The sequence below is a fragment of the Typha latifolia genome, chromosome 9 (genome assembly GCF_019914945.1).
Source record: "Typha latifolia isolate L0001 chromosome 9, TyphaL0001v2, whole genome shotgun sequence".
Classification (NCBI taxonomy): Eukaryota; Viridiplantae; Streptophyta; class Magnoliopsida; order Poales; family Typhaceae; genus Typha; species Typha latifolia.
Window position 1 is genome coordinate 9851325 of NC_133094.1, and position 20024 is coordinate 9871348.

Sequence of the window (20024 nt, forward strand, 5' to 3'; positions counted from 1 at the left end):
ACGGACACTACGAGTTTAAAGTCATGCCATTCGGGTTGACAAACAGGCCAGTGATATTCCTAGGCCTGATGAACGACATATTCTAACCACTCCTTCAGCGATACGTGTTGGTATTCTTTGATGACATTCTTGTGTACAATAGGACGTGGTCGGACCACATGGAGCACTTATGAGCTGTGCTGAACTTGTTAGCTGAGCACTCAATGAAGGTGAAGCAGAGAAAGTGCCTATGGGGAGAGCACTCAGTGGAGTACCTCGGCTACATCATTTCAGATGAGGGGGTGGCAACTAATCCAAACAAGGTTTCTTGCATGGTCGGTTGGCCGCGACTGAGGATCGTCCAAGAGCTACGCGGCTTCTTGGGCCTTACGGGCTACTACCATTGGTTCGTGGCCAGATATAGTAAGATAGGAGCCCCATTCACATCCTTGCTGAGGAAGAACGCGTTCAAGTGGACTAACGAGGTCACCCGAGCCTTCGAGGAGTTGAAGGCCGCCATGACCACTACCCCCGTGCTAGCCTTGCCAGATTTCAGACATTTGTTTGTGGTTGAGTGTGACGCCTCCTGGGAAGGGATTGACATCATACTCATGTAGAAGGAGGGCCATATAGCTTATCTTAGCAAGAAATTTTCAGGGAGATCACAGCAGTCATCCACTTATGAGTGAGATATTCGTCATTTTGCATGCAATAACCAAATGATAGCCCTATTTGATTGGAAAATGATATGTGATTTAGATAGATCAGTGGAGCCTGTACTATTTTATGAGCCAGCACATTCATACTCTGGCATAATAGAGATGTGTCACCAAATTGCTGGGTTATGAGTATAAGCTGCAGTACAAAAAGGGGGCCGAAAATAAGGCAGCACATGTATTACCCCGGCAACCCATAGTAGTGGAGTATGTGGCCATATCGATCCCGAGTTTTCCATTCCTCAAGGACCTCCGAAGAGCAAGTACAATTGACCCAAAGATATTGAGGTTGATGTAGGAACTAGTGGATAGCCTGGTGAGCCACCCTGAGCTCGAGAGCTGCGATATATTACTATTGGACAGAGGGCGCACCTAGATGCCAGTAGATGATGGGTTGCACACTCAACTCATGGACCATATCCATTTCACTCCAGAGGCCAGAGATGAGGGCATACTAAGGACCTACAAACGACTTTCGTAAATGATACGATCTCCCCTTTAGGCTAAGGTTCGATCTATCCCAATTTTCAGATCTGGACAAGACCTGACACGAAACTTTAGAAATAGATTCTAAAAGATGCCGTCGTCAGATCGATGTGAGATTTTGATATACTGTAGTTTAGGAAAAGAACTTTCCAACAAATCAAGTTTTAGTTGAATCAGATATTAAAATCTCGAGATATCATTCGATTAGTAGGCGGACATCGGGGAGTCTATCTTAGGATCTATAGATAGAGGCACGAAATCCTTGGTGATGGTGGAGGTTGGTGGACCAGCGTTAGTAGGGTGGCACCGATGAATAAGTGGTGGTGGAAGGGTTAGGGCAATGTGTTGGATAGATTGAAAGAAGGGGGAGGAGTGGGCTGCCCCTAAGGGTTTATGGTGATTGGCCAGTCGAGGGAGGCTAGAAGCCGCGACGTCGATGAATGACAACTCAATTCATTCAATAATGACTCCATGGTTGCCATCCACACCTTTAGAGGCTAACCAAACAATTCAAAAATAACCCTAAACATTACATTTTCGCCGACCCCATTCAAACGCACCCGATTGCGTTCGAACGCACATTTTTCGTACTTCTATGGATTTGCGAACGCGATGCAGGCGTTCGCGCAGTGCGTTCGAACGCGACGTTCGAATGCACAATTCGCACTATCTGGATATGCGAACTTGAAGCAGGCGTTCACAACCGCGTTCGAACGCAGTCCACCCACATTCAAACGCGATATACAGAAAACTTATTTTTTTAAGAATTAAATACTAAAACAAAAAACAAAGACACGCCTAAAGTGTTTCCATGCTCGAGATGACATCGGTGAAGTCCAAATCGTATCAATCCACCATGCTTCCGCAACCTTGTCCTCAAGGTTTGAAATTAGGTAAGCGATCTTTGAACCCTGACTCAAGATCCTCCATGATTTGATCCTCTGCATTGGTTCCCCACATATTTGAAAATAGAGGAAAGTTTGGTGCTGAAAAATAGGCGAGCTCACTTGTGTCCGGTTGGCGCGAAAGGGCATCGGCCACTCGGTTCTCGATCCCCATTTTGTAGACTAGCTCGTAGTCATACCCAAAGAGTTTCGTGGCCCACTGTTGCTGTGCTAGGGTGTGCACACGTTGCTCCATGAAGTAGGGTAAGCTACGCTGGTCCGTGCAGATACTAAACCGTTGGCCAATCAAGTAGAGTCGCCATTTGGTGACGGCGTGCAGAATTGCTAGCATTTTGCGCTCGTAGGTGGATAGTTGTCGCGGCTGGTTTGACAATGTCTTGCTCATATATGCCACAGGTCTGCCCTCTTGCATAAAAACTGCTCTAATGCCCTCACCTGAAGCGTCGCATTCCACCACAAAGGGCTTGCTGAAATTCGATAGTGCTAGAACCGGTGCGATAGACATGGCTGTCTTCAATGCTTCGAAGGCCTCCGTCGCCTTGCCAGTCCATTGAAACCCTTCTTTTCTGAGTAAGGAGGTCAGTGGGCAGCAATCTTACCGTAGTTGGCAACGAATCGCCGGTAGTACCCAGTCAACCCAAGGAATCCCCTCAATTTTCACTGATTAGTGGGAATCGGCCAGTCCACCATATTCTTGATCTTGTTTGAATCGGCTTCCACTCCTCTCGTTGAGATTATATGTCCCAAGTACTCCACTCGTGACTCTCCCCAAAGGCACTTGCTCATCTTGACTTTTAACTGGTTTTGTCGCAAGATATTCAACACCTCACGCACATGCCGCAAGTGCTCGCTCCAATTCTTGCTATACACTAGAATATCGTCAAAGAAGACAAGCATGTACTGATGCAAGAACGGGCGAAAAAGGTCATTCATCAGCCCTTGGAAGGTGGCTGGTGCATTGGTGAGCCCAAACGGCATAACTCGAAACTTAAAGTGGCCATCGTGAGTTCGGAAAGCTGTTTTATGCACATCTTTCGGGTCGATGCAGATTTGATAGTACCCCGCTCTTAAGTCAAGTTTGTTGAAGTAAGCCGACCTTGTAAGTTCATCCAGCAGCTCCTCGATCACTAGTATTGGATATCGGTCTTTGACAGTGATCGCATTCAAGGCTCGGTAGTCGATGCAAAATCGCCAACTCCCGTCTTTCTTCCGAACCAGCAGCACTAGCGACGAGTAGGCATTTCTACTCAGTTGAATAATCCCTTTCTCGAGCATTTTCCCCACCAATTTGCTGATCTCTTCCTTCTGGACATGCGGGTACCGATAAGGCCGAACATTTGCTGGTTCAGCCTCCGGGATGATCTGGATGCGATGGTCGTGCCGACGGGTTGGTGGCAGTCCTCGGGGTTCCTCGAAGAGATCCTTGAATTCCTGTAGTAGATCTTGCATGTCAGTGGCTATTTTCTTTGGTGGTGGATGTTCTAGTTCAGCAACAGCCATTTGCAATAGTAGAGCTCGGCCCCCCACACAAGGAAGGCCCAATAGTGGTTGCAACGTCAGCCATTGCCGTAATTGGTTTCCATCCAGCAACACCCTTCAACCATTCCTCTGAAATGTCAGTGTGAGGTTTAAAAAATCAAATATTACGGGCCCCAAGTTTTGAAGTCATTGGGTCCCCAAGACAATGTTGGCACCTCGCAAGGCCAACGGATAAAGATCCAATGTGAAAGTTTGGTTTTGCACCATCAATTCCACACTTCCACAAATAAAATATGCTCGCAATGTGGTGTCATCTCCAATCGTCACATCGAACCCTTCCGTGGGTTCCGACTCGAGCCCAATCTTCCTAAGGAGCTTCTTGTCAATCAAGTTGTGGGTGGATCCGGCGTCGATCAAGATTCTCACTGTGGTTTTCTTGACTATACCATTCACCCGCAAAGTCTTTGGCGCGGCACCGCAGTCACGAAATAGGCGTGGAGGGAGATCTTGGCCATCATGTCCTTCACAGGTTGCTCCTCAGCTATTCCTTGCTGTCCAGCCACACCCTAATCTTCATCTGCAATCTCATCCTCAGCCTCCTCCAATCTATCAATTAGCATCACACCCATCGGTTTAGCACAGCGATGCCCGGGTACAAATTTCTCGTCACAACGAAAGCATAAGCCTTTGGCTCTTCGCTCCTCCACTTGAACAGGTGTGAGTGCTTGTCCCGGACCTCTAGGCGCATAATTCACATCTTGGGATGGCTTCAGGGGCACTCGAGGAGGCACCATTATAGCAACGGTTCTTGGTATGCCGGTAACATTTCCTGCCGCTATGGTTGATTGAGCTAGATTGTGGCTTCCTTGGCTCGTCCAGCTCTGTTTCAGATGTAACTTTATGGCTCGATGTTTGTCTTCCATGAGCACCGCATCTTCAAAGGCCTCCTTTAAAGTTCTAGGCCTTAAAGCTCTCACGTCGGCTTGCATATCTCCCCGCAGCCCAGAGATGAAGGTGCTACGAAGTTACTGATCCGTCCATGGGGGTTGTCATCGGCTACTTATCCTCTCAAATACTTCTTGATATGCCCCAGCCATGGTCTTTTGCACCGTCTTTGAGAGGAGAGCATTGAAGTCTTCATACCCCGACGCTCCAAATCGTCGCGTGATATCGGCGCAAAAGTTAGCCCAAGTTTCCATAACCTCATTGGCATTGGCTACTCGAAATCAATAAAGCGCCGCATCTTCAAGGTGGAAGCTCGCAAGCGTCACCTTGTATGCTTCCGCCGTACCCTAGTATGCGAAGAATTGCTCTGCCTTATACAACCAATCGATCAGATCGCCACCTTTGAACTTAGGGAATTCGAGAACGCACGATTTGCCCACGGATGTTGTTGTCTCGATCCGGATCATGTCCAAGTCCTTGTCTAACTAGAGGAGGATACATCATGAATGGTTGATGATCCCTTCTTCGATTTTGATTAACTAGCCGTGGTTCCGGGTCGTATTGCCCCCCGCCTACGGATCTTGATCTCCAAGGTGATCTCCATAGTGGTTCATTCTTCGGATGGGTTCTCCTGCAACTGGGCCTGGTAGAACCATCCTTGCTTGTCTTTGCCCATAGGGTGGTGGCTGCAGCGGCTCTTATGGTTGCAAAGGTTGAACCAGTGGCGGTGGGTTCATATGTGTGGACTCGCGTCGTGGGGTCGATGGTGCGTTCCCGTTCGCCATAGCTTCCGTTGTCGCCCGTAATTCCCGCATCATCTCCATCATCATCTGGTTGTTGATGGCCATTTGTTCGGAAAGAGACCCCAACATGGCTTGAACACTAGGTTCTTCCGTGTTCTGATTTGATAGGGCAGTTCCACGGGTGGAAGTCCTCGCAACCATTTCCCCCTCCTCTATTGGGAGAATCTCTTCTTCCTCATCTCGCCGTGCAGCCATGGCTCTAGTTGTCGTCATAGGAAGCGCGTATTTGAGGAACGGTGGCTCTGATACCAGCTTGATACGATCTCCCCTTTAGGCCAAGGTTCGATCTATCCCGATTTTCAGATCTAGACAGGACCTGACATGAAACTTTGGAAAAATATCTCGAAATATTCCACCGTCGGATCAATGTGATATTTTGATATGTTGTAGCCCCAGAAAAGAGCTTTCCAAAAAATTAAGTTTCAGGTGAATCGGATATTGGGATCTCAAGATATCATCCGATTAGTGGGAGGACATCGAGGAGTTTATCTTAGGATCCGTGGATGGAGGCACGAAATCCTTGGTGATGGTGTGGAGGTTGGTGGACCGGCATTAGCGGGGTGGAACCAGTGAATAAGTGGTGGTGGAAGGATTATGGGTGATGGAAAGGTTAGGGCAAGGCATTGGATAGATTGGAAGAAGGGGGAGGAGTGGGCCGCCCCTAAGGGTTTAGGGTGATTGGCTGGTCGAGGGAGGCTAGAAGCGGCGATGCCGAGGAATGAGAGAATGAGAGAGAAGAAGATGAAGGAGGCTAGGGCAAAACTCAATTCATTCAATAATGACTCCATGGTTGCCATCCACACCTTTGGAGGCTAACCAAACAATTCAAAAATAATCCTAAACATTATATTTTCGCCGACCACGTTCGAACGCGCCCGATCACGTTTGAACGCACATTTTTCGCACTTCTATGAATTTGCGAATACGATGCAGGCGTTCGCAGGCATATTTGAATGTGGTGTTCGAACGCACAATTCACACTCTTTGGATGTGCGAACCTGATGCAGGCGTTCACAACCGCGTTCGAACGCACTCCACCCGCGTTCGAACGCACTCCACCCGCGTTCGAACGCGACATACAGAAAACTTATTTTTTCAAGAATTAAACACTAAAACAAAAAACAAAGACACCCTTAAAGTATTTCCATGCTCGAGACGACATCGGTGAAGTCTGAATCGTATCAGTAAAGCTATACGTGGGCTAGGATGAAGAAGGCAGTGATAGCGCACGTGAGGGCGTGTGAGGTGTGCCAGCGGGTGAAGACTGACTCCCTCATATAAGTAGGTTTATTACAGCCCTTATTGATTCTAGAGCGGGTTTGGGAGGACATCTCTATAGATTTCATTGAGAGGCTACTAGTAGTGCGACGGTACTCTGTCGTATTTGTGATGGTAGACAGGCTGATGTGATCTTGATATCAATGGGCAATATTGAGGTAAAAAGGAGAGGAGAAGAAGAGGAAGAAGTGGGCCTTTCCTATGGGTCTAGAGGGATAGGCCAGATGAGGATATTAGAGACGGCATAGCTAAGGTGGGAGAGAATGAGAGAGAAGGGGAGGAGAAGATTTAGGGGAAGAAACTCAATTCATTCAATAATAATTATAAGGTTGCCTTCCACATATTTAGAGACTAACCTAACAAGCAAACTAATCAAAAGAAAGCCCTAGAAGAGTGCAGGTTCGCCTATCGCATTTGTACGCGATCGAGCATGTTGGAACGCGCTAAATGCATTCACTGTGTTTGCGAACGTATGCAAGTGTTTGAACGAGGGCGTTCAAACGCGATTGAATGCGCTAAACACGTCTACTGTATTTGCGAACGTATGCTGACATTCAAATGGGGGCATTCGAATGCGATTCCTTGGTTCGAACGCGACCTACAGAAAATATTTTATTTTAGAAAGAAATAAGATAAATTCAGCCCGAGATAACTGGGTCCCATCCTAGTCATATCAATCCATCATGCTTCCGCTACCTTGTCCTCAAGGCATGAAATGAGGGAAACGATCAATGATGTCTGATTCTAGCTTCCATGTAGACTCGTCAAATGGCTTGCTAAGCCACTCTACTAGGATCTCTGTCTCTAGCCGTCCTGCTTGACGTCGTCTACGTCTAGCCAGTACACGAACTAGTTCCAGAGCTCTCATCTCTTCAATCGGCTCCGGTATATCTGACCCCACCATCTGGTCGACGCCTACTCGAGCTCATAGCAAGGATAAATGGAATATGGGATGCATTCGCGATCCCTCAGGAAGCTCCAATCTATATGCAACTAGGCCAACTCGCTCCAATATACGAAAGGACCTAAAGTAGCAGTGCACCAACTTTTGATTGCGCACAGGTCTTAGCATCACTTGTCGATAAGGCTGAACGCGCACAAACACAAGATCCCTGACCGCGATTCTAATAGATTTGCTTCATGCGATTTTGTGCTGCTGCCATGTGGGTCCTAAGCCTCCATAAGGTCGCGTCTCGATCCATCAACTCTAGATTGACCTCCGTCCGCGCCACTGTTGCCTTTGGGTCATATGTCCGTAAGGAGGGTAGGGGTCTGCCATACACTATTTCAAAGGGTGTCATCCCTATGCTAGTGTGAAATGCAGTATTGTATGACCACTCTGCCCAAGGAAGGTAACCGCGCCATCTTCCTAGTCGCTCTTCAACAAAGCATCGCAAATACTGCTCAATAGCCCAGTTAACTACCTTAGTCTGGCTATCCGTCTGAGGGTGGTAAGTTGAAGTAAGGTTTAACCGGGTCCTTTAAAGTGTGAAGTACTCCGTCCAGAAGTCACTGATAGAGACTTTATCACAGTCGGACACCATCGAGCACGGCATACCATGAAGCTTGGCCACGTTGCGCACGAACACCTCTGTAACTGCCTTCACCGAATATGGGTGTGCCAGGGTTGAGAAGTGAGCATACTTGCTCAGCCTGTCTACCACGATGAAGATGACAAAATACTCTCTCACTGGAGGTAGCCCCTCAATGAAATCCATGTAGATATCCTCCCAAATGCACTCTAGAATGGGTAAAGGCTATAGAAGTCTAGCCAGCATCAAGGAATCGATCTTTGCCCGCTAACAAATATCACAATCCCGCACGAATCTCTTCAGCTCCTTCTTCATTCCAACCCATGTACAGCTCTTTGATAGCCTCTTGTAGGTCCTCAAGAGACCCTCGTGTCCCGCCTCCAGTGTGGAATGGAAGAAATCTATGAGTCACCTCCACAAGTCATCATCACTAGGTACTCGGATGCGCCCGTGATCTATTAGTAGTCCTCCTCTACTCTCAAGCTCAGGGTTTCTCATGGGATCACTCTCTAGCTCATGTATCAACCTGGACACCTATGGATCTGCGGCACTGGCAGTCCTCAAATCACAAAGAAAGGGAAACATAGGTGTGGAATAGGCCGCAAGCTTGGCAGGTGTGGGTTGCCATGAGAGTGCATCCGCCGCCCTATTCTCTGTCCCTTTCATGTACTGCAATTCATAATCATATCATAGCAATTTGGTGACCCATCTCTGCTGTGTCGGAGTGTGAACCCGCTGTCTCATAAAGAATAGCAAACTCCGCTAGTCCGTTCAGATTATAAATCATCGTCCGATCAAGTATGGTCTCTACTTTGTCACCGCCTGTAGGATAGCAAGCATCTCTCGTTCATATGTGGAAAGATGTTGTGACCTCTTTGATAACGTCTTGCTGAGATAAACAATAGGACTCCCAGACTGCATAAGAATAGCCCCAATGCCCGAGTGGCTTTGTGAAATCGGGTAGCGCCAACACTGGTACGGTTGCCATGGCGGTCTTCAGCTTCTTAAATGCCTTCGTCGCTGACTCAGTCCACTGGAATGCATCCTTCTCCAGCAATGAAGTGAGGGGTGCCACAATCTTCCCATAACCTACCATAAATTTGAGGTAGTACCTTGTCAGGCCAAGGAACCCCCGCAACTCACGAACCGTCGCTGGTTGTGGCCAAAATGATGTGGCCGAGATACTCTACTCTACACTCTCCATAAGGGCATTTACTTTTCTTCACCTTTAGAGATTGATCCATTAATAGTCCCAACATTGAACGCAAATGAACTAAGTGCTCCTCCCAAGTTCTACTATACACTAAAATGTCATCAAAAAATACCAACACATACTGCCTAAGGAGTGGGCGGAATATGTCATTCATCAACCCTTGGAAGGTCACCGGTGTGTTTGTCAACCCAAATAACATTACCCGAAACTCATAGTGTCCGTCGTGAGTCCCGAATGTCATTTTGTGAACGTCCCCTGCTCGCATGCGAATCTAATGTAGCCGGCGCGGAGATCGAGCTTGCTAAAATATGACGCTCCTGTCAACTCATCCAACAACTCTTCTATGGCAGGTATCGAGTACCGATCCTTGACAGTGATGTCATTCATCATGTGATAGTCCATGCAAAACTGCTAGCTCCCGTCCTTCTTTCATACCAGCAGCACTAGTGATGAATAAGAATTTTGACATAAGGATAATGGTAGGGCTGAATGTTGGCTAGTTTTCCTCTTGGAATGATCTCGATCCTGTGATCGGCGTGTCTCACGAGTGGTAGTCCCCGTGGAGCCTCAAATAGGGAAGCAAAGTTAGTCAACACAAGCTCCAAATCATCACGTGTACCTGAGCTAGGAAGGGTCTCAGGTTCGGTCAATGCAATTGGAGGAAGTACGATGGCTCGCCAACTCGGGGAGCTCCAATCAATGGCCGAAGAGTGGGGCTTGGCTATGTACGTACCCCGTCAAGCTGTATGACCCGTCCGTCTCGCCGAAAAGTGAGCCGCATTTGTGAGAAGTCGAAGGTCACTAGACCAAGGCTCTACAGCTACTGGGTACCTAAGACCACATCCGCTCCTCGAAGAGCCAGTGGATACAAATCCACAATGAAGTTGTGGCCTTGCACCCGGATGGAGACGCTCCTACATATGCTGTCACCCCGGAGTTTGGTGCCGTCACCGATGGTCACCTCGAAGCCGATGGTGGGTTCCACCTCAAGCCCAATTCTCCATACGAGCCGCTCATCTAAGAAATTGTACGTGCTTCCTATGTCGATGCACATTGTTTCTTGACTAGTATGTCCATTCGTAGGGTCTTTGAGGCGCTCATGCCAGAATAAGCATGCATAGATATCTCGGCTGGTACCTCTTCCTCTAGCTCCCCATATGTCTCCTCCTCAATCTCCTTAGTCACCTAGCCATCACCATCATGCTCCTCTGTTTCATTCTCATGTCCATCGATCAACATAACGCTGCACGTCACCTTGGTGCAACAATGGCCCAAAGTGAACCTCTCATCACATCTGAAGCATAACCCATTTGTTCGTCGCTCTTCCACCTGTGCAGGTGTAAGAGTACGGACCCCGGGAGGTGCTCCACCTCCTCGCACTCCTAGCACAAGCCTTGGAATGGTCTGCGGCCCTATTGTGGCCGTTGGTGCTCTAGCAACTATACTCGTCGCACCAATCGCCCTAGTTGCCCATGGCATAAACCTATTGTTCCAATCGAGTTTGTTAGCACTCCTCAAGGCTTGATTCTTCCGGTCCATCCTAGTGGTGTCTTCAAAGGCCTTGCTCAAGGTCCTGGGTCGTAGAGAAAGTACATCAGCCTGAATCTCCTCGCGTAACCCAGAAATGAAAGTGCTGATTAGGATTTCTTGTGGCCATTGTGGTCGGCACTGATTGCTGATTCGTTCAAACTCCTCTTGGTAAGCAATAACCGATGTCTTTTGGATAAGCTTTGGTAGAGTGGCGTTGTAGTCCTCAAAGCTTGTGGTTCCAAAGTGCCTAGATAGGGCGTTTACGAACACCGGCCATCCACCGAACACTTGGTGTGCGCTCACAGATTGATACCAATGTAATGCTGCACCTTCCAAGTGGAAGCTTGCCAACAACACCTTGGCAACTTCTGTTGTTCCTTGATACATAAAATATTATTCAACACGAAAAATCCAATCTAAAGGATTACCTCCTTGGAACTTAGGGAACTTGAGCCTCCCCGTTCTTCCGTGCACAGTATTATCGCGCCCCGCATCATACACGAGTTTAGGTCCAATGTTAGAAGGATGTAGAATTGATACATTATTTTCTTGGTGCCTCCAATCATCTCTCTCATGGTGCCAACTGTGATCATCCCGATTCGGCCAACTCGCATCCACCTTGGCGCGGTTGAGATTTAGATTTGGACGTGCCCGCTCCGCAACCCTGGTAGATCATAGGGACCTTGGTAAGGTCCTTTAGGGCCGTTAGGTGGTGGCAGGAAGGGTACATTTTGGGCAAGGGTTGCCCTAGCTCCGAGTTGAGGCAACAGCATCGTAGTTGGATTTGTTGGCATTGGAATTTCTGGCATGTGCACGGTGGCTGCGAGGTTTCACAACTCTTCCCTCATTCCTCTTATCTCTTCCTACTGCGTCTGTTGTAGATCCATCATTTGTTAGAAGAGGGAGACCAAGGTTGGATCCATGTCAGGCACCAAACCAGTCGAGGTCACGCTCGTGCTCGCATCCGCTCTACGCATCGGCATTGAGGGCATATTAGGTTTGGTCTCCATGGGTACCTCCATGACCTCCATTGTGGTGCATCGATTGGCCATTGCTCTTGTGGTGTTCATGAGTCCGAGAACCGGTGACTCTAATACCAATGATATGATCTTGATATCAATGGATAATATTTAGGTATAAAGGAGAGAAGACCTATGGGTCTAGGGGGATAGGCTAGACGAGGAGATTAGAGACGGCATAGCCATAGTGGGAGAGAATGAGAGAGAAGGCGCACAGAAGATTTGGGGAAAGGAATTCAACTCATTCAATAATGATTATAAGGTTGCCTTCCACATATTTAGAGGCTAACCTAACAAGCAAAATTATCAAAAGAAAGCCCTAGAAGAGTGCAGGTTCGCCGATCGTGTTCGAACGCGCTAAATGCGTTCACTGTGTTTACGAACATATGCAGGCGTTCAAACAAGGGCTTCCAAACGCGATCGAACACGCTAAACATGTCTGGCGGTATTTCGTATTTGTGAACATATGCAGGCGTTCGAACGAGGATGTTCGAAACGCGACCTATAGAAAAAAAATTTATTTTAGAAAGAAACAAGAGAAATTCAGCCCGAGATAACTAGGTCCCATCCCAGTCATATCACAGGCTGAGCAAGTATACCCACTTCGCAGCCCTAGTGCACCCATTCTAGTCAAAGACCGTAGCGGAGGTATTTGTATGCAACGTCAGCAAGCTCCATGGCATACCATATTCCATAGCCTTAGACAGAGATCGGGCCTTCATCAGTGACTTTTGGACGAAGTACTTCACACTATAGGGGACCCAGTTAGACCTCGATTCAGCCTCCATGTGCAGACAAATGGCCAAACCGAGGTGGTGAACCAAGGCAACGAGTAGTATCTTCGTTATTTTGTGGGAGAGCGCCCCAAGAGGTGGCTAGAGTACCTGCCTTGGACGGAGTGGTCCTACAACACTGTCTTTCTCACTAGCATTCAAATGACCCCCTTTGAGGCAATCTACAGTAGGCCACCACCGACCTTGCAGACCTATGATCCCTTGGCCTTTACAGCGCAGATGAGGACGAACCTAAAGCTGATTGATAGAGATGCTACACGAAGGGGGCTAAGGACCCACACAAAGGAGGCGCATAACTGTATGACGCATGTCTATGATCGCAAGCATCGTGTGCAGGAGTTTGCAATTAGCGACCTAGTGTTCGTGCGTGTTCAGTCGTATCGGCAGGTGACTCTGAGACCGGCACACAACGAAAAACTAGTGCACTAGTACTTTAAGCCATTCCGAGTGCTTGAGAGACTAGGCCTGGTAACATACAAATTGGCATTGCCTAAGGAATCTGTGTCCATTTAGTGTTTCATATTTTAGTCCTGAAAGCTCAAGTCAAGATAGACCAAGTTGTGGACGTGGACATACTCGACCTAGTGGAGCCGGTGAGAGTTCTGGCCAGGAGGTGACGAAGCAAATACGGGAGGATGTAGACAAAGATTCTGATAGAGTGGTTAAGCCCACACGTCCACTTCACCCACTCCCCACTACTCCATTCCTTTAGCTCACGCAACCGCAGCCTCCCTCTCACATTACCCACACTACAACCCAGCCATCTTCTTCCCCTAGCCTTGACGCCACCCACTACCAAACTCCCCCACCACAACCACCATCTCCCCTCCAGACCTTCACCGAATCATTCGATCCTCATCTACAACCGCCATTGCCCACCTTCTCTGTACCAACGCCAGTTACACCACCAATCTAGCTCGGTTACACACCCTCTCCTTTGATGGCCATTACACTGTCGACCATCTCCTCCTTTACTATAACTTTGCTAGAGTAGTCTGATTCTAGTGCAAACTTGGGCTAAGAATTGAGATCATAATCTTTAGGCTGGATGAATGACCCTATGGGAAACTTCCATTGTAACCTTACATTAAAGAATGCTTTAAAAAAAAGATATTCTTACAACTTTACACATTTCCTTTTTGCAATTATTATCATTTACGTCGTATTTTTGACATTAATTGAGTAAACCTTACATTAGATGGAACTAACTTAGAGTAATTTTAAATTAATCATAAATCTCAAATGACAAAAAAAAATACTCATGTGAGTTTTTTTTTTTTTTAAATTCTATGGAGTGTCATATTTAGTCTTTAACTTTGAGGAAAGAAAAACTATTCTAACCCTAGCTTTGTTTCTTAGATATATCTGGACATAGCTAAACATCCCTTGCTCATAGAAATATTATTTTATTTCTTTCTCACCTTATGCATAAAATTTTGGAAGGATATTTTTCGTAAAAAATATGATATTATGACTATACATTTATGAGGTTATTTTTTTGCAACTATTCCAATAAAAAGGAGTCAATTTGCAAATATCAAAAGGGAAAACTTTATTTTTCACATCGATTACGAAATGCAGGCTCCTTTTTGTATATAAAAAATAAAAACTTAATGAAGTTGGAAAAGAAAAAAAAGAAAAAATTTCCACCTTTGTTTTAATTTAAAGTTTACTGAAATTTTATTCCTGGCACTTATAGTTTTGATGTAGAATTTTAATTTAAAAGACTAAAATAACCATTTAAATTTAGAGTAATCGATTGAAAAAAATTTGAATTAAAATCCTATGAGTTTTATCATAGGAGAAAAACATCAATAAAAGTTTGACAGCCATGACATAAATTCGCTCTCACTGTTATCTTCTGATGATAAAAGCTAATAGTTGCTAAAAGGAAAAATTTTACGGTAATGTGTGAAGCATAAATTTTTTTTCTTCCTTATAATTTTATTTGTGTCATTTTAGTGCAATCCTCGTTGAAGACAAAATTATAGAGGATTCAGTAAAGTTTCAAATGCATCTAAAATAATACCAATTAAATTTTAAATAATAAATATATGATGAAAAAAATATATATTTGCTTAATATTTTATTTATTTTAGATGTGTTAGAAAACTTATCCGATCATCGACAATTTTGTCTCTAATAAGGATTTTAAAATTTAACCCATGGTTTGATCAAAGTTGATAGAAACTATAAAAGCTTTAATTTAAATATAATCATAAAAGAGTAAAATAATATAAATAAAATTATAAGAAGGTGGTGAGTTTAGGCCAAACCACAGGGTATGTAAAATGTAGTTTTCTATTGTCAAATATAATATGTAATGTATAAGTTTAGAGTTGAAAAGAGATTATTTTATTTGTATAATAGATCATTTATATAAAATAAATTAGTAAATATTCTATGAACACACATGTAGTCTGATAGCAGAAAGAAGAACTTCACAGTTTTATTAATAATATGAGAAAACAAGGATTAAAAGAAAATGTAAGTTTGCTAGGTGAATTTATATACAAAGAAAAAATAGACAATTTTCACATATGAATTTTTCCTTGACTTTTGAATAGAAATGAAAGACAGTGACTGCAATTAACAAAAACTGGTGCCTTGATGAACTTCTATAGAAGCTGATGACTGAAGTTTATATTTTTTTCTGCCACCAAACCAGAGGCTGCTTGCCGTCCTTCTTTTTCTTCTGATGCCTTTCTCTAGTTTCCCCATCTCACAATTCTACAAGAAGGCAAAGGAAAAAATTAAAATGAAACCAAGAGAACGAAAGAACTCCGAGCGCGCAGAGAACCGAGAGCAAAGGGAGCCGAGAGCGCAGAGAGCCCAGAGCGTTGAGTGCCGATAGCGCGGAGAGCCGAGATCGCAGATAGCTGAGAGCGTAGTGAGCCGAGTACGAGAGCTTATAACAAAGATGACAGAGAGAGAGAGTTATAGTCGGTTATTATTTAAATAAGTTTAGTTAGTTAGAGTTGCACAATGACCTTAATACCCTTGAGTGAGTTTAAAATTAAAGGTAAAAAAGATCCCAATTTTAAAGTAAAATGAGAAATATTTTAGGTGTTCTGAAATTTAACATTAATTATTCCATTAGTTGGTGTTAACTTAAAATTAGTTGGCACTAAAAGCAAAATAAATGGGTTGAACAATAAATCTCTATATGGTACGGTGTAAATAATAATAATAATAAAATTATGGTGTTTTTGATACAATTTCATTTTTATCATTATTATATATATTATAAATAATAAATATAATTAATTTGATTATATGTTTAATATTATGGTGTATTGGTTAGAAGAGTAACGCAAAGCTTGATAGAGCCTAGGTAGGATCAAGCATGAATTGAAATTAATTTCTAGCCTATATATTACAAGCTAACCCTAAAAATAAAAAAAATAAAAAGGTGAAAATATATATATATATATATTATATGGGAACGACGAGGCCAGGCATAGTTGTGCACATGTAGCCAGGCGCTGCATTGGGGGCACCACATGCCCTAAACAGTTGGCCGATCAACTAGCACAGCAAGCCCTCTTGCCATCGCATTCTCCCTGTATATATATCTCTCCCTCCCACTCTCGGTTTTTCTCTCTCTCTCTCTTCTCTCTCTTCTCTCTCTTTCTCTCTCTCCTCTCTCTTTCTCTCTTGATCTTGCCGACATGGTCTACGGTCTCCACCGCCGCCACCAAGGTGAGCCTCATTTTCCTCTCTTCTCACTTCTCTTTCTCTCTCTTTTTCTTCCTCTCTTTCTCAGTTTGTCAGAATCAAGCCCCCAACAAGAGGCCGACGAGCCCCCTCCTCTTTCTCCTCTCTTCTTCTTCTTCATTCCCTTCTTCTATTTTTACTTTTCTTCTCCCTCGGTTTCCATTCTCCTCTATGGCAACAGTAATTTTTTATTTTCTATTTTATGAAATTTTATTTTTAGTTAATGCAAAATAGATTATTTAGGCAATTAATCATATATATATATATATATATATATTCAATAATATGTTTATTATTGTTAATTGTAATTAGTTTAATTATTAATTAATTAAGTTATAATTAAACTTTTATACATAAATATATGTATTACTTATATATATATATATTTATATTTGTTGGATTAATACATAGTTTCATTTCTTTTCTTCGATAAACCCATCTTTTTTGGAGCTCCGAGTTAGTTTGATATGATTATAGATTTCCCTCTAGATCCATAGGCATATATACAAAGAAATATTCTAAGAATATTTCTTTTTTTAATTTCTTTCTCCCCTTTCACATGGTGTCAAAATAAATGAGTAGCTCGGGTTTAGCTAGAACATAATTGGAGCTCGACTGAAGCTCAAACTCAGCTCAGTTTGGCTTGAGCTGAGCTATGCTTGAGTTAGAGCTAACTCGACTTGATAGGCTCGGATTAAATATAATATTTATTCATATATTTTAATTATAAATATATTTATAATTATTATTTTTTTGATCCAATGACTCCTATGATCCTATTTCTATCTAACCCTAACATTAAGTCTAATAAAATTCTAGCTGACAAATCCAACCTCGTCCTCCATCGACTAGCTCCTCATGCCTCCTCCTCCTCTATCAACAAGCCTTTGCCATAGTGCCTCCTCCTCCCCCATCGACAAGCCATCATTGCAGACCTCCTTCTCCATCGACAAGGCACCGTTGTGATGCCAGCCTCTTCCTCCAACCTTCTCAGCCTCTTCCTCCAACCTTCTCATCCTCCTCCATCAATAAGCCATGGTTATAAGTCACCGTCACGACCACCTCCTCTTCCTCCTTTTTTAGCAAGTCACTGTCGCCTCCTCCTCTTCCTCTAATCAAGCTTGGGCTTGACTTGGGCTCGACTCAAGTTGAGCTGAGTTAAGCCTAAACATCAAACTGGCTCAAAATCAATATTAAGGCGAGACTAAGCTAGAGTCCACTCGCTTAGTCTCGGCTCTTTTTGTAACAACCCAGCCATAAAAGAAATTGGGCACAACGTGGCTGGCCACACTATGATCGGCCTCATGCCCATGCATTGGCAGCTTGCGTGGAGGGGTGCCACGAGCCCCACCGCTGCTGCTACAGCCAACCGGCTGTGACCAACTGGCTGCGGTGGGATCAGCGCCGCCTTTCCCCTCCTCCACCGCCTCTCTCTCCCTCTAAATCTCTTTTTCTCTCTCTATTTCAGTCTCTCTCCCCCTCTCCCTCTCTTGCCAACGTCGGCCTACTGCCACCGTCCTTGGAACCCACCGCTGCCATCTCCTCCGAGCGCCGATGAGCTCTCTCTCTCTCTCTCTCTCTCTCTCTCTCTCTCTCTCTCTCTCTCACTCTCTCACACACACACACACTCGAGCTCGGGCTCGTTGGAGCCAAGCTGCTGGTTGGCCAGCAGCGATCGGTGCCCTCCCCATCGGCCCGGGTTCGCACTCTCCTCCCCCCTTCCTTTCTTCTTTTCTTCTCTTTGTCTTCTTCTTCTTCTTTCTTTCTTTCTTCTTCTTTCTTCTTCTTCCTCCTTGGTTCTTCATCATCTTTTTGCAATAGTGTTGGGCTTGGCAAAAGTGCATTGCATTATTTTTCCTGAGTTGCATGATCTATTGTAATACTGGATAAAATGCATATGATTTATCATTTATAAGGAAAGCATAAAATCTCATTAATATGATAGTTGATAGAAAGCATGAGAATACCTGAGTGGGCGCGAGGGTCAGGATACCCTTGGTGGATGATTGATTGCTCGACATAGTCACAATCCTGTGGCCTTACATTAGATATCGTTAGCCTATGTGCGCAGCAGACATTCGGACACATGCCATTAGCTAGGACATATGTGATAAGTTATCATCACGTGGTTTCTATCAGCTAGAAGGGTGCCCGGTCTGGATGGATATAATAAATCTAAGGACGAAAGAAAGCCGAGAGCGCAGAGAGCTAAGGACGAAGAGAGCTAATAACAAATATGACAAAGATATATATATAACGTTCGGTTATTATTTAAATAAGTTAAGTTAATTAGAGTTATAGAATGACCTTAATACCCTTGAGTAAGTTTAAATTTAAAGGTAAAAAAGGAACCCAATTTTAAAGTAAAATGAGAAATATTTTAAGTGTTCTGAAATTTTAAATGTAATGAAACATTAACTGTTTAACTTAAAATTAATTGGCACTAAAAGCAAAATAAAAGGGTTGAACAATAAATCTCTATATGGTAGTCTAAATAATAAAAAAAGTTAGGGTGTTTTTTTTAAAATTCCATTTTCATTATATATATATATATAGAAAAGTTTGCCATCACGCTTGAATTGAAATCAGCTCAATTCGAGACAATTTTGAACCAGAGCCTAACTGGAGCCTAATCGATCCGATCAATAAGCAATTTCAAGACTTAACCATTCAAGCTTGAATTAAGACATAATTTAAAAATAAATTTAGAATTAAACTCTATAATATTAAAGTACATAACAATCCACTTAAGTAAATATTAAAATATAATAAAATTATAGTATAATATAGCAAATATTACTCATATATTATAACTATTTTTTATCGAGTTTATTTGATCGAGCAGGCTTGATTATTTTGATAACCCTAGTACTGACAATTTTGACAAGTATAATGTAGACAAGCATTTCCTCAGGAATAGGATACGGGATCTGTCAGCTTCTGGTTTTATTCCCCCGAGTCCTCTTGCGCTAGCTGGAAAGGTGTCAGCAGATCCAATTAGTACTAGGAATCCAAGATTTTGCGCTCTTGACACGCCTGTGCTTGTCACCTTCACCGTATGGGTTTGTGGCATGCGACCTAATGCCGAGTTATGGTGGATTTTGGAACTTTGAGATCTTCTAGCTCTTGTTGATTCACCTCCGGGTTACTGGTCATGGAGCAAGTCTTCGTTTGGCCGTCTCCCCATCAGCAGCACTGTGGCTCAAGCTGACTTTGCTGGGCTCCTAGATTGAGATACTTAGGCTTGAGTACAACTAGTTGTTGGACATACAGATGGGGGTAGTCTGTTTTGATTTGCATATCTAGAGCTCGTCTATGCATGCATTTCGGCACCTCGTGTTTGATCGCAAAAGGAACAATATCTCGACATACTCCTCTACTTCACAAGCACCTCTTGGCTTTTGCCATTTGAGAGAGACGATAAGGGAAGGGACAAAGAGCTTTGTAATGTCCAGCTTCACCCTTATTCGAATGAACTTTGTGAAATGATTTGAAAGGTGTAGGATGAGTGGGAGGCAAGCTCGTCCGGCAAAAGTGAAAACCCACTACTTTTTAACATTATTTTATTTATTTTATGGATCATAGGAGGGGCCTAACCCCTCTTTTGGCTCTAAAGCTCGCCCTCGAT

The 20024-nt window shown here is 44.0% G+C and overlaps 1 protein-coding gene across 1 annotated transcript; it reads left to right on the forward strand.

Moving 5' to 3' along the window:
* The first annotated feature begins 203 nt into the window (after positions 1 to 203).
* LOC140795092 (uncharacterized mitochondrial protein AtMg00860-like) lies at positions 204 to 596 on the forward strand. The gene has a single exon (XM_073147470.1). The coding sequence runs from the start codon at positions 204 to 206 to the stop codon at positions 594 to 596; it is 393 nt and encodes a 130-aa protein (XP_073003571.1).
* The last annotated feature ends 19428 nt before the right edge of the window (positions 597 to 20024 follow it).